Source organism: Punica granatum, chromosome 2, assembly GCF_007655135.1.
Source record: "Punica granatum isolate Tunisia-2019 chromosome 2, ASM765513v2, whole genome shotgun sequence".
Classification (NCBI taxonomy): domain Eukaryota; kingdom Viridiplantae; phylum Streptophyta; class Magnoliopsida; order Myrtales; family Lythraceae; genus Punica; species Punica granatum.
The window spans coordinates 34,695,640-34,722,917 of record NC_045128.1 but is presented as its reverse complement, the minus strand read 5'-3'; the positions used below and the strand labels follow the sequence as shown (position 1 = coordinate 34,722,917).

General features: G+C 39.8%; 4 protein-coding genes and 1 non-coding gene across 7 annotated transcripts; all 5 read left to right on the top strand.

Moving 5' to 3' along the window:
* The first annotated feature begins 404 nt into the window (after positions 1–404).
* On the top strand, positions 405–2,231 carry LOC116194786 (aquaporin PIP2-1-like). The gene is made up of 4 exons (XM_031523675.1): positions 405–835; positions 1,101–1,396; positions 1,500–1,640; positions 1,751–2,231. The coding sequence occupies exons 1-4, from the start codon at positions 526–528 to the stop codon at positions 1,868–1,870; spliced, it is 867 nt and encodes a 288-aa protein (XP_031379535.1). The 5' UTR covers positions 405–525; the 3' UTR covers positions 1,871–2,231.
* TRNAV-AAC lies at positions 946–1,019 on the top strand. Its single transcript has one exon. It is a non-coding gene; the product is annotated as a tRNA-Val (tRNA).
* Positions 2,232–3,416: 1,185 nt separating the features above from the next.
* On the top strand, positions 3,417–5,738 carry LOC116194788 (V-type proton ATPase subunit G-like). 2 transcript variants are annotated; one of them, XM_031523677.1, is made up of 4 exons: positions 3,417–3,566; positions 4,084–4,185; positions 4,962–5,062; positions 5,322–5,738. In XM_031523677.1, the coding sequence occupies exons 2-4, from the start codon at positions 4,098–4,100 to the stop codon at positions 5,463–5,465; spliced, it is 333 nt and encodes a 110-aa protein (XP_031379537.1). In that variant the 5' UTR covers positions 3,417–3,566; positions 4,084–4,097; the 3' UTR covers positions 5,466–5,738. The 2 variants fall into 2 exon arrangements, with proteins under 2 accessions (XP_031379537.1, XP_031379536.1); XM_031523676.1 differs by lacking the exon at positions 3,417–3,566 and adding an exon at positions 3,573–3,722.
* A 1,232-nt stretch (positions 5,739–6,970) lies between these two features.
* Positions 6,971–9,602, top strand: LOC116194785 (probable E3 ubiquitin-protein ligase LOG2). The gene is made up of 3 exons (XM_031523674.1): positions 6,971–7,774; positions 8,329–8,821; positions 9,234–9,602. The coding sequence occupies exons 1-3, from the start codon at positions 7,281–7,283 to the stop codon at positions 9,348–9,350; spliced, it is 1,104 nt and encodes a 367-aa protein (XP_031379534.1). The 5' UTR covers positions 6,971–7,280; the 3' UTR covers positions 9,351–9,602.
* Positions 9,603–19,375: 9,773 nt separating this feature from the next.
* Positions 19,376–24,124, top strand: LOC116197470. Of its 2 annotated transcripts, none has more exons than XM_031527626.1 (8): positions 19,376–19,888; positions 20,432–20,938; positions 21,155–21,332; positions 21,956–22,250; positions 22,844–22,916; positions 23,022–23,112; positions 23,208–23,287; positions 23,499–24,124. In XM_031527626.1, the coding sequence occupies exons 1-8, from the start codon at positions 19,820–19,822 to the stop codon at positions 23,802–23,804; spliced, it is 1,599 nt and encodes a 532-aa protein (XP_031383486.1). In that variant the 5' UTR covers positions 19,376–19,819; the 3' UTR covers positions 23,805–24,124. The 2 variants fall into 2 exon arrangements, with proteins under 2 accessions (XP_031383486.1, XP_031383487.1); XM_031527627.1 differs by lacking the exon at positions 19,376–19,888 and adding an exon at positions 20,041–20,182.
* The last annotated feature ends 3,154 nt before the right edge of the window (positions 24,125–27,278 follow it).

The following is a 27,278-nucleotide window of genomic DNA, read 5'->3' as shown; positions in this document are numbered from 1 at the left end:
TGTGTTTTGGGTCATGTGAGCTTTTTTTGTGAAGGAAATTTAATTTACAAGAGGGCAAAAGAGACACGAAAGACAACGATCATCCGACAATCATCCGACCGTGGGCGATTGGCGTCACGTGACCTTTATTTTGAAGGAAATGAATAGTGGGGGGAAGGGGCCATGGAAGAGCCTAGCGAGTGATGGAACAATCTCCCTACGAGGAAAAGTAATGGAACAAACTGGAAACGAGCATATAGCGACGAGCCATAGAGAACGAAAGGGCGAGAAGGTGGGGGCCCAGTGGAGTTGGAATAGAAATCAAAATTTAGCAATTATGGGGCGGCAAATTAAACTATTTATTTAATCGCCCCTCTCAGTATCCACTTCTCACCACCCCCGTCCCGGCCCCCTAAATAAATACACGCCTTCCCACTTCTCATCACTCTCACACTTGCAGGCCAACACAGCCCAACATCAATCGCACTCTCTTATCTCTTGAATTCTGATATATTAACGTAAGTAGTAGGGGAAAGGGAGCTAGGCATGGCCAAGGACATGGAGGCCGTCGGCGGGTCGGGAGAGTTTCGGCCAAAGGACTACCACGACCCGCCTCCTGCGCCGTTGGTGGACGCGGAGGAGTTCATACAATGGTCCTTCTACAGGGCCATCATTGCCGAGTTCATCGCCACGCTTCTGTTCCTTTACATCACCGTGCTGACGGTGATCGGGTACAAGAGCCAGACCGACCCGAACCTGGGCGCGGACCAGTGTGGCGGTGTCGGCATTCTCGGGATTGCATGGGCCTTCGGGGGCATGATCTTCATCCTCGTCTACTGCACTGCTGGGATTTCCGGTAAGCCTTCGATGCACGACTCTGTTTTTTTTAGTCCTCTTGCCATAAATTGACTCAAGCAAGGGAAAACAGTGTGTTTAGTAAGACATAGTTCAATTGGGCCACAGGTAGGTGTCGTGGTGTAGTTGGTTATCACGTCAGTCTAACACACTGAAGGTCTCCGGTTCGAGTCCGGGCGACGCCATTTATGCGTTTTAATTTTTGTTTTAGGTCAAATCGAATTTTTTGTTCGTGTTCTTTTACTGAGCGAGCTATGTCGTTTCAGGTGGGCACATAAACCCCGCGGTGACATTCGGGCTGTTCTTGGCACGGAAGGTGTCCCTGCCACGCGCCGTCCTCTACATGGTGGCTCAGTGCCTTGGGGCAATCTGCGGGTGTGGCCTCGTGAAGGCCTTCCAGAGGGCCTACTACAACCGGTATGGAGGTGGCGCCAACGAGCTTGCTGATGGTTACAGCAAGGGCACAGGTCTTGGGGCAGAGATCATCGGCACCTTCGTCCTCGTTTACACCGTGTTTTCCGCCACCGACCCCAAGCGCAGCGCTAGGGACTCCCACGTTCCTGTAAGTACATTAATGAACTTATCTTGGTCCATTCAGTTCAGTAGTTGGTTAGTTAATCAGCCCAATATATGCTGATATGGGTATGATGGCATGTAACTGGAAGGTGCTCGCCCCGCTACCAATTGGTTTTGCTGTGTTCATGGTCCACCTGGCCACTATCCCGATCACCGGTACTGGAATCAACCCCGCCCGGAGCTTCGGGGCAGCGGTGATTTACAACAGGGAGAAGGCATGGGATGACCAAGTGAGTTCATTTCTCAAACCACACAAAGCTCATATACTGTCTGACAATAAATCTTCTGCAATGTTAATATGCCCCGAGCTATAGTAACACTGACAATATACTATGTGCAGTGGATTTTCTGGGTCGGACCCTTCATCGGAGCGGCCGTAGCGGCCTTCTACCACCAGTACATCCTGAGAGCCGCCGCAGCCAAGGCCCTGGGCTCCTTCAGGAGCTCTGCCTCCATGTAAAACTGAAAGCAAGTCAATTCCACCAAGGAGAAGAAGTGTGGAAAATCTGTGAATTGGGCATGTCAGCAAAGAGAGAGTTGGAGAAGACTAAATGGAAGTCGTAAAGCTTTTTTTTTTTTTTTTTTTTTTTTTCTTTTGGGTTCTTTTTCGAATTTTTGTTAAGTATCATATGTCAATGAATGTACGCGATGAGGATGAAGGTGTACGTCTGTTGTCGTGTCGGAGTCTCTTGGTTTGTAGCTAGGCACTGGTTTTATTACGGGCCTCATGCTATATTTCTCTGTCAATCTTATCTATCTACCATGCGTTTGTTTTTCTTTCCAACTTTTCTTAATTGTTGAATTAATTTGTGTTTTGTCGATCTTTTTGTTTGGTCCAATATCGTTTTGATCAAGTAAATAAGACGTTAATTAACTTGCATTTTATATCAGTGACACGATATACAGAAATCATATATTATAAAAAGGGATAAAGAAAATTAAATAATGGTGGGGATACAATGATGTTTTGCTTCTTTGTAATCTAGGACCACCCAAAAAAAAAAAGGCTCATCTCATGAGCAGCAAATATCCCCTTAGGACCACATTTAGATAGCAATTGAGGTGCCGCGACACGAACAACTTTATCACGTACAATATCCTCCATTCCGCTCATGCCAGATCTCTCGATCAACATCAGGATGCTCGCTGTTGTAATTATAATTACAGGCATATCACGTGATTCGACCTTACAGAATCAAATGAGATAGCAATCCTATGACAGGAAAAGCAAAGCTTAAGCTCTGCCTTTACCTTTCAATTATTTCTTAATTCGAGCCACAAAGACCAAACACCATGCATAACATAGTTGGCAAATTCCGTTGTTTGTAAGCAAATTTTGTCTACAGTTTATGATTTTAAAATTTACTTAAAGTAATTTGTTAATAAGCAAGAATGATACGCAATTTATATGTTCATAATATTTCATGATCTTATCAAGAAAAAATGAATTATTCAAAAAAAAGTTATGAAATTGCATATTTTTATATTTTAGTGAGTAAGATGATGGAACAACAAAAAGAAAAATTAAGAAATACAAAGGTAGGACATGGAGATCAAGCGATATCGCTAAATAACAGCGCTCTTAAATTAATCAACTGACCATTTACGTCTTAAATCAATCTCTCAGCACTTGCTCGACTCGGATTGCCTCGAGAGAGGCACCATCCGTGTTAATCTCTTCTGGAGAAGTCCAAATTGCATGCTTCTCTTTTTCGATGTGTACCATGATAGTAAAAATTTTAATGAATTTTCATTAATTCAATTCGAGTTAAATCAGTTGATTAATCAGTAAATTTCTCTTGCTATAAATTTTTTCCGTTTAGAATAGTCGGATAGAAAACCTTAATTAAATATAATAGCTGATGGACCGCTTGACCAATTCGTGCTTTCCTTTGACAAGCTGGGGACCCACCTATCGTGCATTGCCAGCAGACGTACATAAGCATTGCCGTACACGTGTCACCCAACCAGCGAATCAGCCCAGCCGGAGGACATGGATGAACAACTGTTCCTTGAATTGCAATGATTACACGCCGGAAGCGACGTCGTCTGTGGGGTGGTGTCGTCTCCTGTCGTCTTCTTCACGCAGCACACAATCATTGTCTCCTCCATCTTTGTCTGAATCTTCAAATCGAACGGGCCGAAGCTTCGTGGAGGTATTCCTTCTCATCCCCGTCTGGATCTTCAAATCTATCACTCTTCTCACAGTGCAGTGATTGTTTCCATGAATCGTGAAATAGCTTTGCTGTGCATCAAATCTTGATCTTCTCTGTTTCTTCGGTGGTTGGGGAATTGGACGATTTTGTGTGAACGTAAATCTTGAGCTTCTCCTCATGCTTTGCTCTGAAATTGCTGAAGCAATTTCTTTCCCTTTGTTCGGAATTAGCTTTCACGGTTTTGCTTGATTCAGCAAGAATTAGCGCGCAATGCAAATGTATTTGTTGAAGAAAAGGTTTTACATTTTTGTATTTCTTCGCCACGATTCCGATCCGCTGAACAGTATTGGAATTTTACTCTAACTGATCAGACAATTGATGCTCATGATAAGTGATTGTTAGATGCAAGCTGCTGTCTTTATAGATCTTTGGGTATCTGCAGTGCTTCGAGTTATGTTAGCCATTTGTGTTGGTCCCTTCCTATCAATTTAAGTTTTTCTTGGGGATTTCATTGCAGTTTGCAGGAAAAAAATGGAAGCTAATAGGAGTCAGGGTGGGATTCAGCAGTTGTTGGCTGCAGAACAAGAAGCTCAGCAGATCGTTAGTGCTGCCCGAAATGGTAGAAGATGCACTATTATTTGGGTTTTTATGTCGTTTCATGTTGGTGCTTCGAAGTTATTGCATTTTGGGTATCTAATATTGGACTTTTAATTGGCTTGCATCTGGTTTCTGGATGATCTGTGTATACTAGAGCGATGAACCGCTCTAGGCGGAAAATTTTAAATCAAAAGTCAAATAGATATAAGAAGATTCCATATTCTTTTGAAATTACTCTTTACTTAGGTTGTGGACGGATTACTCTTGTTTTTGCCAAATGGATGGATTACTTTAACGAATAAAATAATCACTGTGCAATGAAAGAGATTAGGGAAGTACTGAGGTTTTAACTTCAAAAAGAAGTTGGGAGAGAATGGAGGGAAAGATAGGGGATGCGTAATTATAGTTTACTTTTGTAACCTTAAATCAATGGTCCTAATTATCCAAGGAATATTTAGCATTTGCGATTTTGGAAACAGAAAATGAGACAAAAGGTGTTCTTCGGGCTTTATTATAGTGGAGAAGAGATACATGTCTGCACTCTGCAGTACTGGTTGTTATTCAATATGTGCTATTGTCTGATATGCACAAGAGTAGTTCTTCTTCTGCTCCAAAGGTTTCAGTGTTGGCTGTAGATGTAGTTAGCAATTTCCCCATCAAATATGAGGATGCATTTCCATTACTTTAGAAAAAGCTTCTCATCCCTACTAGTTTTCATGAAACCTGTGATCATGATCTCTTTGTTGAATACTTGGGTCTAATAGTTTGGTGGCCGTTCTTTTGCATTATTGGCTACAGCCAAGATGGCTCGGTTGAAGCAGGCCAAAGAAGAGGCGGAGAGGGAAGTAGCTGAATATCGGTCCCATATGGAAGCTCAATTCCAGAACAAGGTTGCAGCAGTAAGTACTGCCATTACACTTGGAAAGTTCACCTGCACTTCTGCATTAGAACTCAGGAGGGACTACTGGAATGAAAATAATTCCATCATTGGTTTTGGCTACATTTGTAAACCTACAAGTGCATAGGATTTCACAGTATGTGAATATTGTCATTTCATTCATCTGAAGATTTATGCAGGATTTTCCCGAGTCCTTGTAACTTTTTTGTGAGGTGTAGCTGACTTGGTTTCAATGATCTTGTATTTGGTGACCAAAACAGAGTAGCGGAGACTCAGGTGCTAATGTGAAGCGGCTCGAGCAGGAGACAGAGATGAAGATAAGTAACCTGAAAATTGAAGCTTCCAGAATATCACATGATGTTGTACAAATGCTATTGAAGCAGGTCACAACGGTGAAAAATTAGGTCCTGCTGGTAGAGGATTAAATTGGCCCCGTCGGAAAATAAAGTTTGATGTTATTCTCTTTTACTCTGTTATTTTGCAGAGATAAGAACAATTTATGAACCAAATAATCTATTTCTTTTATAATCCCATCCCCTGGTCGCTGGGGATTTATCTGATGGGTGGTGTACTCTACTAGGTAGCACATATCTCTTTGCAGTTTTGCACTTGAATCTATCCTTTTGTACCTTGATGCCCATTGTCGTGATTAAAAGGAAGTTTTCGAATTGCGCCTATGTGGGGAAATTTTGCATAGCAAGAGATGGTACTTTGGGATATTTGAAGGTCCGATTTTGGGGATAAACGACTCTCTCCTTCCCCGGACTCTACTTCGCATCATCTATTTTCTTGCAGAGATTCCTGATAACTGTTATCTCCACCCACTGACATTTTCGTGTTACGTCAACAAGCAGTTACCATTTCATTCCTTGGAAAATGTTGGTGCTTGCCGTCCATCGTTCGAAATTCTTTGAAACCAGGGAATTCATCTGTTTTCACTTCAGTTGGTAAATGCCATTGATTTACATTGCCCATAGATTAGTAAGTGCGCCACTCCCGTGGCGCACTTGCATCGTACGATGTCTTCATTGCATTTCCTCGGAGATGGAGGTCGCTTTCCGGTGCTACTGCCAAAAATGGGAATATTTATATTTTCTGGTTGCCACTACTGACTATAGTCAAGCACCAGAGCCCACCCCACCTCGTGTCCTTGTCGATCAACAGCATCACGTTGTAGGCAAGTACTCTCGTTCCCTTTGATGTTTGTACCCGCCGATTTGATGATCGATCTTCCTTGAAAACGTCCCTTGATGGCATTATCTTTTTCTGTAACACGGGGGTCCTACTTCACGAGCTGAAAGTGGGATGGGTTGAGACGAGGGATCAGTGGGGGCTGCAGTGGAATCCATCTTGTCAACAGCATAAAATAAAGAAATGACCCTTTCCCGCTCTCTGACAGGATCCTGGTTAGGATTAGAAGTTTAGCTCAACCGAAGCAAACATGTCTTGATCCAAAAGACATGAATCTTTCCCGTTTCATCTAGCCCGGGATCAATGGTTATTGTTGTAAACCGGCAATACGCGTAAGGTTATTTGGGTATTGTCCAATGAGCAACTCTCTTGTTCATCAAAATCAGTTCCTCAATTGCTCTACTATAGTGCACTTGGACTGCCAAGAAGGCAAGAACAGATACACCCAGTTGGATAATGAAGTCCAAATTGGAGAATATTAGTCTAAATAATTAATAGGAAAAATAGCACCAGCAACACGATTTTTTGACTTTTTTTACATTACAATATAAATTTTTTAAAAAAATTCGTATTGCACAAAGAAATGATTTAAATTTATGCTGGAGTGCGAAAAAAAAAAAGGGGTTAAAAATCGTGGTTCTATTTTTCCAAATTAATGGAGATTTTTACAATGGAAAGAAAAGGTTGTTGCTTTATTATGCATAATTTCGATGCTTCCATCAATGGTGTTTCCAAGTGGAGCTTTACGCTATCCCGAGTTCAGCCCATCATCATCATCATCATCATCATCGTCATCGTCCTCCTCCGGGTTCCATCTTTGCCTCCTCGCTTCTTCACTTCACGCTCTTTCTCTCTCTGTCTCTCTCTTTCCTTGTCTCTCTCACTCTCTGCCTACTTTCTCTCTCTTCATCGCTTTGTGTCCTGTCGGATTTCCTCTCTCTCCTTGTTCTTTACGTCCGACAAGAGCTCAACACTCTTTTCCCTGATCCTGGGCCTTCTACGTCTTGCCCGAATTCGTCTGAATAATCATGGGTAACATAGGAAGCAGCGGCTCGGGCGGCCGCCGGGGACAGGGTAGTCGGCGGAGTCACCCTCCACCGCCGCCTCCCGCGCAGCCACAGCCCGAGATCCCGCCGAATCGGTACGTCTTTGCGGCAGCGACACCTTTTCCAACTCAGTACCCCAACGGTAACCCCAACCCCAATGCTAACTCTCCGCAGTACTACCCCCAGTACCCGGGATTCTACCCGCCTCCGCCGGCGGCGGTTCCGTTGCCTCTGCCGGCTCCTTACGATCACCACCACCACCGCGGCGGCCCTGTCCATCACCCGAGCTGGGTGGGCGGTCGGTACCCCTGCGGCCCCATGGTGCTACAGCCACCGCCCTATGTGGAGCACCAGATGGCGGTCTCGATTAGGAACGATGTGAATGTGAAGAAGGAGACTCTGAGGATTGAGGCCGAAGAGGAGAATCCCGGGAAGTTTCTCGTTTCGTTCACCTTCGATGCCACGGTTGATGGAAGGTGTAGTTTCTGCTTCGAACTCGTGCTTTCTATCATCAAAGACCATCACTTTGTGTTTAATTTCGCATCTGTTCCGATGATTCTCTGATGTTTTCTTTTGCTGAATAAATTTGACGACATAGCATGTTGATGGAGTTTCTTGTTTGATGGATCTCTTACACATTTTGCTCAGTAGCACTGTTATTTATTTTCCGTAGGTTCCTTTGTGTTAATGATCATAATCATTAAGTTAAAGAATTAACTAGTTGTTCAAAGCGAGATCAATTCATGGCAGGATCATTTTCTCGAGAAAATTGCCACTTTCCGTGAGAATCCAATTTCATATCATGACTTAGAGTGTTCGTTGCGGAAAACTGCTTGCTTATCATGCTGTATTTGCTATATTGGTTGATGGTGAACTAGTACCATGAATGAGAAATGCTAAATATTTGATAAAGATGCACGGGTAGTCTCACTAGGCGTTGAACCTGCGACCACTAGGTTAGTAGACGAGGGCGTGCACCTTACACCCTCTTATGATTGTCTGTCTAACTTTACATATTTCATTTGAGCAGCATCACTGTTGTTTTCTTCGCAAAGGAAGGAGATAATTGCAACTTGATCCCGACGAAAGAGATGCTTCCTCCAGTAACTGTACATTTCCAACAGGGTCTGAGCCAAAAGTTCCAACAGCCACCGGGAACAGGAATTGACTTCTCAAAGTTCAAGGAAAAGGAATTGCTGATAGACGGTGAAACTGAAGTCTATCCTCTTGCAGTGAAGGCAGAGGCAAGTTCCTTGAATGGGGGATCTGAAGGGAATCCCACGCCTGAAAGCAGGAACAACTTGCAGATCACTCAGGTCACGTTTGAGAAGGAGAAGAGTGACTATAAGGCTAGGGTCATGAAGCAGATTCTATGGGTGAACGGGATGAGGTATGAGTTGCAGGAGATTTACGGGATCGGAAATTCCGTGGAAGGCGATGTAGACGGGAATGACATCGGAAAAGAATGTGTTATTTGCTTGTCCGAACCACGAGACACAACTGTTCTCCCTTGTCGGCACATGGTAATTACTAATTACGCTGTCCTTGGAACAAGTTATACAACATTCTGGGTATCTTTGACTTTGACCAGTAATGAGACGTCTGGCAATCTGTTGCTTGAATTAGTATTGCTGTGTCGCTTATGCCTGCGGTTTCTAGATTACTGTGTAAACACAGCCCCCCTTATCCAAGAATAGTGATCTTTCTCGCCAAATTGATGAGGTCTTGGATGCTTGATATGTAGAGAGTAGACTTTTAACCCTTAAGTGGGGTGTACTGCCTTTGAGATTGATTTCCATCTGAACCGAATCTGTGTTTGTATCAGTATTAAGTTTTTCAATTTTAAGTTCCACTACTGTTGGTCTGAGAATAATTTTACTTGCGAGCGAATCCAAGTTCGTTGATGGAAGATTAATCTGTGGTTGTGTCCTGCAGTGCATGTGCAGCAGCTGCGCGAAGGTGCTGAGGTTCCAAACCGATAAATGCCCCATCTGTAGACACCCTGTTGAGCGGCTCCTGGAGATCAAGGTCCGCAATACTCCCGATGAATGAACTACTCTTCACTCCTGTATAGTACTCTGCCTGCTGCAATATATTAGGCTTGTTTCGATCTAGTCAGTCCCGTGCTGTAGTTCTCCTGCTGCTGTTCGTCTCAATTCTTTCTGTTTACGGTTGTCTTGACCTTGATCTGCTACATTCTTCTGTATTGCCTGGATTTCGAATATCAGGCGAAAGAATTTGTACTAAAATTGTAAGTCAAGCATAATCAATTCCTCCAACTCCAAGTTCCCCTGTTTCTGGAAATCCTTACAATTGCTGTGCCTTGTTTATTCATGTTCATTGATTAATGTTCTGTCAGTGGATTATCTTCAATCGACGTCTCAAAAATGACAAAAGCCCAACTGTGTATTGATACATAGCAATGGAATGGGTAAATATGATTTGAGTGTGGGCCTCTAGCTGCTGGGTCTCTTACCACAGACTTGTAGGTGCAGGTTGTGGAGACCGGGACCGGTATTAGAACCTCTCCACATCTCTGCCGATCTTACTGGATCAAACGGTGCATCATGGCAGTTCATCGATGCAGCCCCTGTCTAGACATATAAACCGGGAATGACCCTACAAATTAAAGATACAAAATTGATGAGGTGATGGTTTTGTTGTTGTTGTTGTTGTTCAGAATTATTGGTGAAGTAGATGTGTCCCACTCAAAATGTCATCTGAATTGGGAATCTCTGGGTCCCTTCCCCACCCAACTGAATATATATAATCTGAGGCTGTCATCTTGTCTTTTCGGAGGAGTGGGAGACCCCTCGTTCGTCTTAATTTTGGATTATTGCAAGGGAGGTATATCAGATCAACGTTGACAAAATTTAGAATTAGAAAAAAAAAAAAAAAAAAAAGTTAACGACAATCATAGAGGTCAATTGTCTGGCAAATTTCAATCAGTTTCATGTTTAAAGAATTACATTTTTCTTTTGTTTTTCTTTCTATGCTAGCGTCAGAAAAAAAAGGTGAGAAATATTTTACTTTTTCTATATTATGAATTCTGTTGGCCTAAGATTATACTATAATCGATGATGACGATGATCATAATCCATTAATTACATAGGGATAAAATGATCATGTTTGACTATGAATATGTTAGTGAGGGAGCTTATCTGGTCTAGGAGAGGAATAAGTCCAGGATAACATAGTCGACTACAAAATAAACATAGTCGACTACAAAATAAACATAGTCGACTAGAGCAAAGTGCAGTCGACTGTATTATATTTCCATTTGACTATTTACCTTGGACTAATTTCGTTTTGGGACTAGATAAATTTCCATATAAGTGGGGGGCGGTAACCAAGTTTTAGCCACCAATATAAACTATAAGTTGAAGTTATAATAATATTATTTTCACATATTGATTTTCTTTTTTTTTTTAATCCGGGGTATTTAGATTTTGTTCAACTAATTCCCAAGGCTTTGTAAACCCCCGATAGGGTATGGAGCGAGTAATCACGTCAAAGCATGTCGGCGGCTCCCAAGGGCGGCTGAAGGGCTTTGGAGGCCTAAGGCGAAATATAAAAATGATACTTTTTTTTCTTTTTTATAAAATTTACAAAATCTTTTACTTAAAATTTATTTTTCTAAGTTTTTTAGATACAAAATTACTTATTAAAACTTTTATATTCATTTTTTCTAATATTTCCTTTTCAATTGATAACATAGCTAATCAATTGAAAATTACTAGTTAAATATTTATCAACAGCTCCTTTTTGAGATTGAATTAAACTTTCAATTCTTCTTATTTATTTATTTTTAAGTTTTGAATAACCAAATTCATATTTTCTAGTCGATGTATTTACCCATAAACACAACCAAAAAATTCGTATGTGTTATAAACAACATAACATACGTATAAACACTTCAAAAAAATATGCTTACAAACAATATATATTTAATAAAATAAAATTAAAAATTAAAAAGAATAATCAAAGTTTAGAACAACAGAACATGTTTAATAGAAAAAAAAACAAGAAAAGATAATAGTTGTGAAAAAAATTAGAATTTAAAAGTAAAACAACACCTTTTTACATGAAGTAAAATTTGAACGTTAAAAAATTTACTGGAAAATAGATAAGTTGGAGATAATTAAGGAGATTAACGTCGTAGGAGGAGGGGATTAAATTACAAAGGCAGTTGGAGATATTAAGGAGAGAAAAAAAAGGAGGAGATAATAAAAGAAATTAAGTAAATAATAATTAAATATGTAAGTTGAGTATTATCAATTAATAAATGGGAGAGAAAATTTAGGAGTAGTTGAGGAGTAATTAGATAATGTTGGCTAATTTGATTGTTAATTAATTTTTGAATTCTTTTTATTATAATTATAATTCTTAAATATAATAATTAATAACATTATCAGAAGTAACCTAAAAATTAGGGGCCTAATTTTTTGTGGGGCCTAAGGTCATTGCTTTCCTTGCCGAATGAAAGAGCTGCCCTCGGCGGTTTTAAGGGGTTTCGAATCCGGAATCGGATGAATACGTGAGCTCTTTTTTAGTCACTAGGTAAACCCCTGCAGTTTTTCACATGTTGACTTATCAAATGCTCTTATACTGATCATAAAGCTGCCCTAATTGCTTGAGCTTTATCTAATTAGTTGGTTAATACGGGACATTTGAATACACTCCAAGGGATGACGGGGTAGCAGAAGTTATTAGTGATCTTATTCGGACCACGACCACCTAAATTTATGTTCTTAAGCTCCCTAGCATGGCGATATGGACATGTATTTATGCGTGACACAGTAACCAGAAAAAAATGATACGAATTAAAGCATGAAGCTTAATTTCATTGCTCTGAGGAAAAATACATTAATAGACTATGGCCCCTACAAAGAAGGCAATTAGGCTAAGTATGCTAACTAATTAAGAGAGAATATTGATGACTATCTAAATATGATACAAATACAATATTATCGGGATCTCCATAATCCCGTAATATAATAAATGCGAGATTTAAGTTTCATCGTTATGGGTTCATTTAAATTGGATATATTTCAATCATTTTTCTGAAGGTTACTTCTCCCAGATGAAACCATATATATATTTTTCGAGGGTGACTAGTTGGATGTGGATTCAGTGGATTAAATCAATTACATTGCACGATTGATATATAGCGTGAACACTTACTAGTAAAAGCATGTGGGCCCCCGCACAATAATTTTTCTGGGGCCCTCAATCATGATCTTCAGTGGTAGAATCTATATACTGTTGCTCGGTGCAGATGCGCCGCACATCGATTTCATCGAAAGTGTGACCCTATATAAATATATATCATTTAATTTAATAAAGCAGTAAATTATATATTATTATGGGAAAAAAAAATCAAAAATTTCATTTATCTGACGCTTATATAAATAAAACAAGACAAAATTGATAATTTGGTCCCTGAAATATACACTTCGAGGCAAGTTCGTCCCGGAAATAAATTCTCTGTACTAATTGGTCCGGACGTTTGAAACGTTTGGACTAATTGGTCCGGACGTTTGAAACATTTGGACCAATTGGTCCTTCCGTTTGAAAAAAGTGAAAGTCCTTGACGAAACATCCTGTAGACGCCGTGACGTTGCTCTGTTCATCGTCCCTGCAGAGAGAAACCATTCCTCTCGCCCAAATTGCCCAGAGTACGTCTTCCCCCAAAATTCGATTTGACCTAATTGAGCTAGAAATCATCAAATTCAACCCAACGCCTCGAGATTTCTTGCCTTAAGAGTGTCGCCCGTGATCTTCCGAAATTGCGGCTGTTGATTGTTGGTGATCTTCCGTGTCGCCCGTGATCTCCCGTGATTGCCCATCGTTGAGAGTGTCGCTCAGATTGCTTTGTTGATTTTTGCTGCAGTGATTGTTGGTTGTGTTACAACGAGAAGCACCCGCGGCTCTTGATTTGCATTGCAAATGATTGTTAGATGAAGTTGTCTTTGGTTGTCCATTCTGCTGCAATCGCGATCTTCCAGGTCATTATAATTCTGGTTTGTTGGTCGTTTACCCCGCTAAAGAAGACTGATCCAGTGCATATCATGACATTGATCGGAAGCATGCTTTCATGAACCATGGAAAATTATATTTAGGCAATTACTGGAAGCAATTATATTTAGGCCTTGGAAATCATGAACCCAGAGAAGTCCAAAGTTGCATCTCAGCTGCAGATTTGAACTGTTTTTTGCATCTCATTTGCATCTCAGCTACATATCAAATGATATGCATTAGGCAGTATATTGAGCTAAAGTGTAGGGTAAGTTCCCAAAATGTTTAACTGATGGGGGCAGAATTCTACTTACTCGAAAATTGAAGGAATCCAGAGAAACAAAGGTTGGGTTGTTGTTGGTGGAGTTTTATGTATATGAGATTTACTCTTTTGATGGCTAGATTGGAATTGAAGAGACCAGTGCATTTGGGTAATCTGTCTTTTTTCCTTTTGGCATCGTACTCATCTGCTGTCTTTGGTTGCTCATTTGGGGTGATTGTTGTTCATCACCATGCATAGCAAGTGTTCGACAAAATGCTTGACAAACCTTGCGTGTTCTGGAGTTCTTTGGCATTCATATACTGAATAATTCATCTATTCTTTTCCATTGAGACTTTACCCCCATTTTTTTCTTTTGCTGTTATTTTGAGCTTAAACTCTGATAACTGAGGCCTGTGGTTCAAAAATTGCCTTGGTGAAATCTAAATGCCCGCGTAATGCAACTGCGTGAAGGGGAGTCTCAGGGGGAGGAGGTGAGTGAAAGTCGGTCTAGTATAAGAGGATCTGCTTTTAGTAATGTGTCGAAAGTTTCGACGAACTCCAGCATAGCTGCTTGATAGAGGCTTTTTCTGCTGTCATCTTTGCAGTCTCTTTTCCTGCTTACTATGGCATCTCCCATCTCGATATCCATTTTCGGATCCTCCTAATTGCTCTCTGTTTTCGCTCTCCCGTTTGTTGCTCGACTTACTATACAACTATCGAGGACATTGTTCCCCCCCCCCCCCCCCCCTCCACAAACACGATATCATCAAAATCTTATTTATCCTTTCCTTTTCTTGTTTATATATCCTGCCATGGAAGAAAAGCATCAAGGAGAAGGAAATCCATGTGGAGCACCAGGACATAATTCCTCCAAAGCCAATTTCAAACCCTGCAAGAATCTTCATTGTCAAATAATATTCTAGTTTTAGTCAATATTAAAAAATTATAATTAATTGATAGGTACCTTCTGTTGATCTGATATAAAGTTCCAACCATTATCACTATATTGTCCAATATCCCCAAGCAAATTTGTCAAAAACCAACTCCATGTATCCCTACTTTCTTGCTCAACAACAGCTACTGCAATCACATAGAAATGTTGATTGCCATCTTGAGCAACAGCAGACAGTAATTGTCCTCCATAATATCCCTTTAGAAAACACCCATCCAGCCCAATGAGGGGTCTGCATCCTGCTTTAAACCCCTGAACATTTGCATTAAAGCAAATGTATAGCCTATCAAATGTTGGTGGCAACTCTAGAGTAGGTCTATGTACTTTCAAACCAAATGTAGAATTAGGATTCCGCCTCCTCAATTCCTCACAGTAGTCCCACAATTTTTGATATTGCAACTTCTCAGATCCCTCTACAATTTTTCTGGCTAACCTCATTGCTCTATATATCTGATAGTCATCGACGTGAATACCTCTATACCTTTTAAACCACTCAAAAGCATCATGTGCTGACATTGTCGGGTATGATCTTAATTCATCAACAAGCTGAGCAGCCAACCACTTCTTATTAGCTTGCTTGTTTTTGAACCCCCTAGCACAAGTATGTGGCTCCACGAACTTTTTTACTTTGAAAGTTTTCACCTCATTACTCCAAGAACAGTAGATCTCCCATTTGCACCCTTCCGATCTACACTTTGCCCTAACCCTTTCGTTGTCATTCTTCACAAATTTGAACACCCTTCCTATTGATACATTATAATCTGTCACAGCTTTCTTGAACATAGTTAAGTTTGGGAATAACATTTGTAACTCTAATTGAACCTCCCCAAACATGGCATTCTCATCAAACTCGGGATACTTTCCCAACTCATCATCACCCTTGTCATCATCAGATATACAGTTGTCCACTAACTCTTCTGAAATATAGCCTTGTTCTTCATCACTAGAGATGACCATATCTGCTATTGTTGGTGATAAGCTGACAACTATCTGCTCTCCATTTTCAGGATCTGATCCTTCACCAATACGCTCTTCTTCTTTGTCCAAATGACCTTCAGCATCCTCATTAAATATGCATTCTGAATTCCAGTAAACCCCCGAATCAACATGTTCAGTACCTCCATACTCAAAATAATCTTCCTGCCCATCTACATCATATCCTTCAAGATTATTCTCCTCACCAACTTCATCATCATTCCTTCATAAAACCAATTCAAAAATCCATCACCTCATGCAAAACACAAAGCATAAATAGATATATCAAGAGAGAGAGAGAGGCAAATGAGACCCATATGAAGTTCCATAGAAGTGGAACACATAGACAATCAACAGACAATTGCAGCTCCATAATATATTCTTGTTATAATGAGAAAATGGTTAATAATTGTCCCAAAATCTTTACCAAATGAAATTTTCTTGTAGTTATTTAAGCTGGAAGATGTTGCGATGGGCATATGGATCGACCACTTCAAAAGTAGTGGCCAAGAAGTTCACTATATCAATGATGACAAGTTCTGCAATGTCGGATGTGAACCTCAGTACATTCTTGCCCATTATCAAGGCCCAACAAAGGTTCATTGCCTTTGGAAGACGCTGCAAAAACAGCACGAGCCCAATTGTTGCGAGTAAACCTCGAACAATGCCAACACGAATCCATAAGGAAGACACTGCTACATGTTTCCAGAATCTAATGTTCTTTTTTTTTTCCGAGAAAATTGCAGCTCCCACATTCCACTTTAGCTGATTCTCTGTTAAATCCTTTTTGAAGTGGGAATCCTGAGTCTTATTGGCAAGTACAGAAATCTCATTCGTTTGTTCTTACACTGCTACATGTTTCCAGAAGCTAATTTTTTTTTTCCGAGAAAAAGCAAGATTCCTACTTTGTTCTTTGATTCTTTCATTCCAAAAGCTAATGTTCTTTCCAGTACAAAAATCTCATTCTTTGTTCTTTGATTATGATGCAAAAACAAATCTCATTCGTTTGTTCTTTGATGAACAAATCAAACTCTCATCCAAATGCATGGATATCAGAATCAGCTAAAGGTCAGGACCCTGCTCGAGCACTTGCTATGCATTTTGTCGAGCACTTGTTGAGCATTTGCTCGAGCATTTTCTTGAGCATTTTCTCAAGCACTTGCTATGCATGGTGATGAACAAATGAACAACAATTGCAGCAGAATGGACAACCAAAGACAGCTTCATCTAACAGTCAGTCCTCACCTGGAAGCCATTTGCAATGCAAATCAAGAGCCGCGGGTGCTTCTCGTTGTAAAACAACCAACAATCACTGCAGCAAAAATCAACAAAGCAATCTGGGCGACACTCTCAACGCATGGGCAATCACTGGAGATCACGGGCGACACGGAAGATCACCAACAATCAACAGCCGCAACTTCGGAAGATCATGGGCGACACTCTTAAGGCAAGAAATCTCGAGGCGTTGGGTTGAATTTGATGATTTCTAGCTCAATTAGGTCAAATCGAATTTTGGGGGAAGATGCAATCTGGGCAATTTGGGCGGGAGGAATGGTTTCTCTTTGCAGGGACGATGAACAGAGCAACGTCACGGCGTCTACAGGATGTTCCGTCAAGGACTTCCACTTTTTTCAAACGGAAGGACCAATTAGTCCAATTGTTTCAAACGTCCGGACCAATTAGTCCAAACGTTTCAAACGTCCGGACCAATTAGTACAGAGAATTTATTTCCGGGACGAACTTGCCTCGAGGTGCATATTTCAGGGACCAAATTATCAATTTTGTCAATAAAACAAGACAAACACCATTGCATCTGCTTTTGCTGGGAATGGTTTCCCGTTACCCCTTGAGCCAAAAAAGGGAAAAAAGACAAACACCATTGTAAGACAAACACATTGTCGATGCGGGTCCGAGGTTTTTTTTTTTTTGGCTGGAAAGTTCATAACTTCAATTAAAGCAGGAACAAAAGGGTCAAATGGTCCGAATTAAATCTCTTTCTCCCCTCAGGGGGATGGAAGACATGAGAATCGGGCCACTGAGATTACAAGAGGATGACCAACGGGCAATGTTATGGGCGATGAAGTTTTCTGCCCTGGAAATGTACGTAGCAATCCAAGAGGAAAATAAAGATATACAAAAAAAAACCAGGTACTTTTTTTAAAAAAAAAGGTCTTTTCTTTTCGGTTCAAAAGGTTTCGGTAAATATTTTGGAAGAATCATCATGATTAATGTGATCCGCAACACATTTGCATTGTGGATCATACTGCTTCATGTCGTGTGTTTGTCGAATTTTATGTTTTCATCTGATGTAAAATTCAGCATTATTAAATTTATGTTGCAATATGTAATATATAGAAATTCAATGTAATCATGTGGCGGAAGCGAAAGTTGGACCGTAGGTGACCTAACTTGTTGTATCTTGACCTGATCCCTGTCCTCCTTGTACTTTGGCTGTCTTTCCCGTGTGTATTATGAGGTTAAGAGAAGGAAGAGTTGAGAGAGCTTGTAATATGTCATTAAGTTTATCTTTTGGGATTCTCCATGCTCGTACGTCGATATTATTGCTCATAGTGAAGATCATGAAGCTCCTTCCCTTGCCCGAGGACATACATTGACGCACCATTGGTGGAAACACGTATATCGCGTGTTCATTCCTCTCCCTTCTCTTGGGGGTTGAGTTTCATTCCGTTTCCGACGCTTCAATGACGGTGTTTGGTGGCTTCGACAAACTGAATACACAATTCATATACAACGACTCGCTGAAGAAATCGAAATGAATAGATATGAAAAAGATTACCGAGCTAGTAAAAGATTAAAAATCTAACCTAACGGGAACAAAAAAAAAATGGAGAAGTTCAACTAACATAATATCATGATATTATTGCTTGAATGACCCGTCATGAGAGATGATTCTTCTCATGAATGGCAGCTCACGAGATATATAAGAGAATTTTTTTTTCTATTAATCTTGCTCTATCACGTGACGTAAGAAACACTAATCATATTATAACTAATAAGAAAATGAGCGTTGATAATTCAAGTGACTGTGAAGTGAGATTATTTAAAAACTTTTTCATATACATATATTGAGATAAAAAAAAATTCGAAAAATTATGTTAAAGTTGAGATGTTACCTTTTTTTTTTTTTGTTAAAAGATATTTTAAAAGTTGAGATATTATAATTGTAATAGAAAGTTTAGCATGATTCAATGTCAAGTGATATCAAAATTATGATCGTCGATCACGCGTGTGCCCCACATGAATCTCATAGATGGATGGCCAGAATGATCGCATATCACATGACATTCAGTTGTAATGGTAAACGGTCATCCCAGACTTTCCATAATTTTAAATGCTACGACGATGAAAGAAGAACAATTTCAACTTGCATTACTTTATGGTACTTTCAAAGTGCATCCAACAATTATTGCCAGTTGCAATGATTACATTAGCGAAAACAAATTCTATTGGTGACATCCCAATTCCCGATCATACCACGTCCTTTCCCGTCCAATATTTTGGTTACAATTCCATTCACTATTCACGGGCATGCTCGGGCTAGAATTAATTCTCGGAATTCCGATGTCGATAACATCCAGTAAGACTGCAAAAAAAAGCCTATGGTGCAACCGGAGGGAACCATCACCAGGGTCTGGCTAGTTGGAGTTTATCTTAGCACGGAAAAACAACACCAATCCTACGAATCCGATGGTGAAGTTTTTTTCCCAAATTTTATTTTCTAACATATATTCACCCTGATAAAATATAATAATATTTAATTTTCTTAATTATTTTCTCTTTTTTTTTTTTTTTAAAGTTCTGGATTCGGGAATTGCCTTTCCTCTCTGGCCTCCTCCCCGCAGTTCATCATCTCCCTGAGCAGAAACGGAGGCCAGGGAAAAGGACAAATTCAATTCTTACGTAAGCTTTTCCAATTTTCTACTTTTCTTCTTCTCTCTTTATTTTTATTTTTTTTGTTTTGAATTTAATTTTTCTGTGTTGAAAATTAATCGTTTTTGGGGGAATAGATGTAGAATAGAACAAGAAACGTACTTTCAGTTGTATTTGCCTTTCTCTCTCTCTCTCTCTCTGATGATGATGTGGGGTTGGTCCCTTATCATCCCCTGCCTCGTCTGACATTCCTGCTCCCCCCTCCTCCTCCTCCTCCTCCTCCTCCTCCTCTGTCTTTCCTGCTTCTGGCCTCTCGACAAACCCTGAGCCTCCTCTGCCCTGCTCCAGCTTCAGCTTCAAATTCATGGTTATATAGCAAAAGATTCTCCTTTTACCAGAGGTTTCACTTTGAAAAGAAAGATTATGGGAAGCAGAGAGGATGATTCTGTTAGGGAGAATGTGGGCCCTTGCCACGATTGCCCAGTTCCACAGGTACCTTCTGTAGCTTCCTTTCTGATGTATATCGCCTCTGTCACAGAATTCTTGGGCTGTTTTGCTTGTTTCAGTAAAAATGTCTGGAGGGTTTTTAATCATGATTGATGTTGTCTGTGGTTTTGGCTTAAAGGTGCAATTTTTTCACGTTTCTTGCCGCGAAAGTAGGTCTTTTCTTCCGTAGACTGTAGGAGAAATCGCGTGCAGAAGACTTTGTTTAGTGATTTGATTCAGCTGTCAATTTTTTTTTTATAGGAATTTCCCGAAGAAGCTTGATTTGGGAAATCATAAGGAGTGAGTTGCGAATTCATTGATCATCATGATTAATGTGTTCTGCCCTCTATTTGAGTAAACCGATTTATGGCCTCTTTGACTTAATAAATCCACAGTTCGGTATTTCAGAAGGCATTTCAGTGATAATCCTTCTTTCTGATTTTGCTTTGATTTGATTATATTCGAGTATCTTCTATCACTGCCACAGCTAATGGCTTCTCCGATACAATTGTTCAGTCTTAAAATTCTTTGCTTCTTATTCTTTTGCAGGTTCGCAGCTCCCCTGAGATCACCGAAGAAGCACCACATGAAGAACACCGAGGAAGGAATGAGCTCGCCTTAGAGATATCTGCACGAGTACTGGAGTATGCTAGAGATGATGACACCGTGAGAATAGATATGCCTTCAACACCATGTCTCACTCCCAAGAGAGTCAACTTTTCCCCTTTACCCAGTCCAAGATACGCCAAAATCGGAGAACCTTCTTCCCCCTCACTATCAAATAACCGCAGAGCAACAGTGAAGAACCTTCTTCCGAAGCTAAGTTTCAAGTTTCGGAATACTATTAGTGCTGCTGACCTTGAGAAGACTGCAATGTTAGCTTTAGGAATGGGAGGCTCGCCTTCGGGGACGAGAGATAGTAAGCCACAGATCTCGAGAAGTTTCTCTCTATCCAAACTTTTTCAGTCAAGAATAAAGTCATCCTTGTCATTGCCTGTCACCCCGATTGCTCGCTCTAATCCCGAGTCTATGCATGGAGAGAACAGTACTGAACCCGTAAGTTCTGCAGTATGTAGTTGGAAGGCATGCTTCAAAATTCTTTTACATTGAATTTGTTAACATGGCCACATCACTTTCACTTCTTAAATATACTAAAGGAATGGAAAGAGATCGAATGAGATCATCATTGTGTAGTAGTACCATTCCTAATGATCAAACATGTCACTAGTCTCTCAATAATTTTCATTACTGACATATTTGTCTGCTTTACAGAAAGTTGAAGCCAACTCACTGATTCACCGGTCTCATTCTGTCCCTGAGCTCATTAAAGATGGAAGCACAAGGCCAATGGACGTTGTGGGAAATGTGTTCAGGGTAGTTCCAAGTACTCCCAGAGTGCCTCGAGATGCTGGAACTGCAACACCAAGCCCATCTCCTGTGGTCGTTCCCGGTAATTTACTCTCCTGGGTTTGTCAAAACATGTCATTATTTTATTCAAAATTTAAGTTCACCCGTAGGATTTTCTTGAACAAACCCTCAGTAAGAAATTCTATAATTTACATGAAAGTTTGGTTTAGATGGTCAAGACCGTATGCAGAATTGACATTCTTTGAGCATGCAATGGTCAAGTAGATGAGTCTAATAGCAAGTGCCTGAAAAATGTGTGTGTTGAAAAATAGTCTACCCAGTTCACAGTCACCAGTTTCAACAATAGGTGCAATTATCCTTATCGTGTTCATCATCATATCTATGAAATTTTTAAAAGATCACCAATCAACTCTCATTAAAGTTTATGCTTTACTTGGATACACAGAATATTTTTCTATTACTTGTCCTCATGTTAAGGATTGATTTCTGATTAAGGTTTAATCTTTTGGAAGATGAAAATGAGAGGTAAATTGTGGATAGTATGAGAAATTCGAAGAGAGTATTTGAGAATATAAATAAAAGTTTAAGATTGTAGATGAAGGTGTGGTGGTATACTAATATTCTAAGAAATGTAGTTCTATGCTTTCTGGCTTAATATATAATCAACATTACCAACCCACAATTTATCTTAGTCCTGCGGTTCAGATGGATCTCATCACAATGATGGAGAGGACATTCCCGAAGAAGAGGCTGTCTGTCGTATCTGCCTGATTGAACTTGGGGAAGGAGCCGATACCCTCAAGATGGAGTGCAGCTGCAAAGGTGACCTAGCACTTGCCCATCAAGAGTGTGCAGTGAAGTGGTTCAGCATCAAAGGTAACAAGATATGTGATGTTTGCAAGCAGGAAGTTCAGAACCTTCCTGTCACTCTTTTAAGGATACAAAATCGGCAGGCTTCACGAGCAAATGGAGCTCAACAAGCTGGGTCTCCTCAATATAGGTGTGTCTTGTGACTCTCTACTTACTTATTTATAGCAACTTTCTTGCTATGTGTTACGCAAATACCCTAACAAGTTTAAGTTCTGGATTCTTGCACATAGTATTTCTATTTCTGTTGATGCATACGCACAATTATTCCCGACAACTTTCTAAAGGATGAGATTATATGAACTGAAGCTTTTGTTGAGCAAAACATGTTACGTTCTTACCTGAGGGTTACCACTCGTTTGCAGCTTTAATCATGCGATTATGTTGCATTGTAGTATTAGGCCATGTGTGGTACTCGGGAATGGAATTTGATTGCCCTATAGAATGGTCCTCCTTCCCATGGAAGTTCCATTTGTATATTATATATATATATATATATATCCATTTCATCATACCAAAAGTGCCCCTAGATTTTCTTCGGTCACTAAAAGATGGAATGGCATGGATGAAATCATCATGACTATAATGGCAATTCCAATTCCAGACGTTTGTGTTTGTTCATACAGAGTGGCCTTAAGAGAAGGATAGGTTTCTTACTTGAAAATTTTAAAATTTTGATGATCGCTGCACAAAGAAATGCTGAAAGCTGGGCTCCAATTTTATCAGGGTCTGGCAGGATGTTCCGGTTCTCGTGATTGTCAGCATGCTTGCTTACTTTTGTTTTCTGGAGCAACTTCTGGTAAGTTGAGCAAAGTAAAATGTCCCTTCTCCTATTTGTTTCCTTCGTTTTTAATAATTTTTTTGGAGGCTTCATCGTCTTAAAGATATTTTTTTGTTTCGACAGGTGGGAAAAATGGGCTCTGGTGCAATTGCAATCTCTCTTCCATTTTCCTGCATTCTGGGCATTCTCGCGTCCATGACTTCAACCACCATGGGTAAGGGCATCCATTCATGCAATTAATTCTGCAAAGGTACATTTAATCCAATTTTGATCTCATTCCAAAATTTGATAATTCTAATCTGTTTTCAGTGCGGAAGAAGTTTGTTTGGCTTTACGCAACCTTCCAGTTCGTACTTGTGGTTCTCTCTGCACATCTATTTTATTCACTCGTAAGTGACAACCTTCCTTCCCAAATAACAAGTAATCTCATTAGTTCTATTGTCAAGAGTGACTGAAAATAGACCAGGTTCTGTCTAATTAAGTAAAATCACTCTAAAATGTTTTCAAAGTGAAGCAAAATCCCGACCTGCCACTAGAGAGTCTCTAGCGGACTTGGGAAATAAGAGCAGGAGTAATATTCTCCTATGGACTTTTTGGCAGCTTCACATACAGGCGGTTCTGTCGGTTCTGCTAGCTACATTTAGTGGCTTCGGGGTGACGATGTGTGGAACTTCAATCTTGAACGAGCTCTTGAGATGGAGGAGAAGGTTGCTTGTTTGGTTGGCCCAAAGGCGTAATTCTCAAGGTGCAGCTGCGCAGCCATCTCAACCCCCTGATCAATTGCCTTCAAATGATGCTCAAGCACCACCGCCTTCAGATGAGGCTCAAGTGTCGCCACCCCAGAATCAGGAAGCTCGAGCCGGGGAGGTTGAGACTCAACAGCGCACCGCAGAGAGGCATGATTGAACTTACATTGGCACGGGCAAATACAGGAGGAGCTGGCGTTCTTGTGGATTTATTGTACTTAGTCATACAGTACATATATATATATATATATTTTTTTTTGTGTGTGTGTGAGTGTGTGTATATGAACCCATTTTCTGTGATTGCTTAGGGGGGCCGTAGGGCGCCATACTGCCTAGGGAAGAATTTTCCGTCGATCTTTCTGTATTTTCTTCTGTATTTATGGTCACATCTGCTTGTTTGAAAAACACTTCGGAAAGTTGCTTTGGATTTTCTTGTTATCAATGAACGTAAAAAGCTTGCTTACATGAAACATTTCCAAACAAAGCTTATTCCTCTTTTGCTATGCTCTTTCTATATAGCTTGTGTTTTTAAAGGACAATAGCCGTGGGGTTTGCATGTTGCATGGGATAGATTTACCAATCTGGGGAAAAAATAATCGTGAACAAATTAACAAAATTTCGAGCATGGTGAGATGAAAGTGAAAAGTAATATAAGAATGAAGAACTACTAATCAACAATCACAAGAAGAAATTAGATAACTCATCTTCACAAACCGAAAAAGATATTAAGCCGGATGACAATGGATTTTTCTTTTTCTTTTTTCAGTTCTTGGATTGTTCCTTATTTAATCAAAAAGAATTTTTTTCGTAAGAATGAAAGGTAAAATTTATATACGCCTTTAGAGATGTTCATGGGTTTCTTGTTACACAGATTTAAGCAGATTTTAACCATTTTCATCCCTAATGGGCAAGTAAAGGGTTTTGCTCGTTGGGTCACGGGAAGGGTTTAGGCATTTTTTAGTAAAACCTTGTAGGGTTTGGGAAGGGCTCGGTATTTTGCATCAAAACCCGTCCCAAACCCGTTAAGATTGAAAGCACTAAAATACGATATCCATTTGTTAATTTACAAAATAACCTTCAATCAAGGTTGAAATTACTAAAAGCACCCCATTCATTTGTAGTGGAATTTATGGTGTCTTTAAAAAAGATGTTGATGAAGGTGTGGAACTTGTGGAGAATTAAGAAGCTTTATGTGTTTGAATCAGTTTAGATCTTTTGATTAAGTGAATTGTTTTAACTTATTATAGGTTGTGCTGGAGAAACTCCATATGACGTTTAATTTAAGCGATATTTTTATTTTTGAAACTCGTGTAATCAAATGTTTATTTTGTTGCCGCTACTATTGAAATATCTTTATAATGGCTTAGAATACATCAATGAGTAAAAGACGGTTTCCGGGGGAGTCTGGAAATGAAGAAATTATAGACGCGGGGATCACATTGTTTCGCGGTGTGCTGACTGTACATTTTTTAGTCACATGCCATGGCCGTTTGAAGATAATTCTCCTCAAATATTGACTTTACATTTTGGGAGTTGATAGAATTAGCAACTTCCTTAAAATCTCAAGGATGCTTCGAAAAAAATAATTTTCTTGCTAAATAGTAAGAAATTTATTATTTGATAAGGGTCTTTTGCTTCAAAATAATAAAGTTTTATATAAAATAACAAGTTTGTTATTACTTAGCATGTATTATATTATAATGAAAAATGATAAATTTCTTATTAAACAATAGACTTTTTACTATTTAATAAGTTTCTTATTATTTAGTTATCGATAATTATCCGACAAATTGCGACGTGACAATCTCTAATTGGGTTCTGTAAAATTCTCCTTTAAATAGCATCCGAACTGAAGTTAATCAGTTACATTTTTTTTCAGTTACAATAGGGGGCTCGTGGTCTAGTACAAGGAAATGGAAATGAAATCTAAATAAAGGAGTATGGGTAGTCCCACTGATGAAAATCAAACCTGAAACCTCTATGTTACCAGATGAGAGTGTTAGCCACTGCACTACACCTTATTGCTCAATCCGTTACATTTTTATACAGACATTACATTCAGGAGAATAGTGCTGTGTTGTGTACTTGAAACCTCCATTACAATTACGAAAGTCGATCGCAGCTCATTCACTATATTCTCTTGAACCAGGTTGATGCGCATAACACGAGCTTAAGCTTCGATGAGTTTTTGGTTGTTTTATAGAAGAGAACTGGAAGAACAATGATGAGGATGATGCAAAAGTTCAAGGAGTGCCCTTTCCTCAAATAGCTTATTGAGAAATCCAAGCTGAACACAGAGAGAGTAGTTTTCATGCAAGCCCATCCTCTATTTACATTGACAGCATCTGCTTCGAATCGCTTCTCTTAAGAGAACTAATCTGTGTCATAGTCGAGACTATACTGAGAGAATCGGGTTTTCAAAATGCAGCGTGGGCACTCATAGATTAATTTCAAGTCATCATTTTACTAATAGTAATATGCTCATTCGTCAATTTGTAGTTGTATCCGGATGATTGAACGGTTTCAAGGCATCTAGACCTGTACTATGATGAAATCAGATAGCTTAGATCATACCTTATTTGATTTTTTAAAAAATATATCCATCCAATTTTTGTATGTCCAACAAATGGACTAGCGGGATGGTAATTCATAGCTCCAATGTTCCTCTTCTGTTTATTTGGATTGGATCTCTTGCCTGTTTAGAAAAAAACTGGGCAGTGGACCATCATGCTGCGTGTTTTTGTTCAGGAACTGTCGCGAGATGCTCGGCAAGTATTGCCTCCACGGTGCAGAGCGAGGAGTAGGGGATTGTCGACCGACTGGATGTCTATAGAAGACCAAGAGAACTTCATCGCGATTTTAGAGCAGAGGACCGGAGCACAGAGTAAGGAATTTCCACTGCAGCTCTTTTCTGCTCTGGCTCCTTCAACTCACCTTTAAACCAACCTATAGGATGGGCAGCGATTTGAACTTGATGGGCGACTCCGAATTTCCAAATGTGAAGAGACCGCATGCTTTTACTTCCTTTCGGCATACTAAGTCGTAGCATGTGATTAATATGCGATCAGGACTACATTGTACCTATTATGTTTTCTACAGTTGGTTGTATTATTGGAAACAACATAAATTCAAAGTCGACAACAAATGCCACTTCCTAAATCAACGTTAAGGATCATATTTTACATGAAAACTAACGTAAAACTCGATTTTAGGTGTAACAGGCCAAAACATTGTACTACTGCATTTGGTATTTTAATTGGTATATCTGTCTCAACACAAATGACTCGAGAAATTGCTAGGCAACACCGCGACTTGCGCAAGATATCTGTTTACTTGTGTTAGAAAGGGACAGCTCGCGAAAGCCGCAGTGTTGCCTAGCAATTGCTCGAGCCATTTGCGTTAAAATGGATATACCCATTAAAATACCGAATGCGATGGTACAATGTTTTGGCCTGTTAGCCCCACAATCGAGTTTGCTACCAAGCCTGAAAACAAACAAATCGTGCACGTGTTTCGTATATATATGATGGAAATAAGTATCCTTCTCTTTAGGAGATCGTGTGATCATGGGAGCGGACGGTTGATTAGAAACTGAAATTGTAAGCTCACACCTCCTATGACATGAAACTGAAGC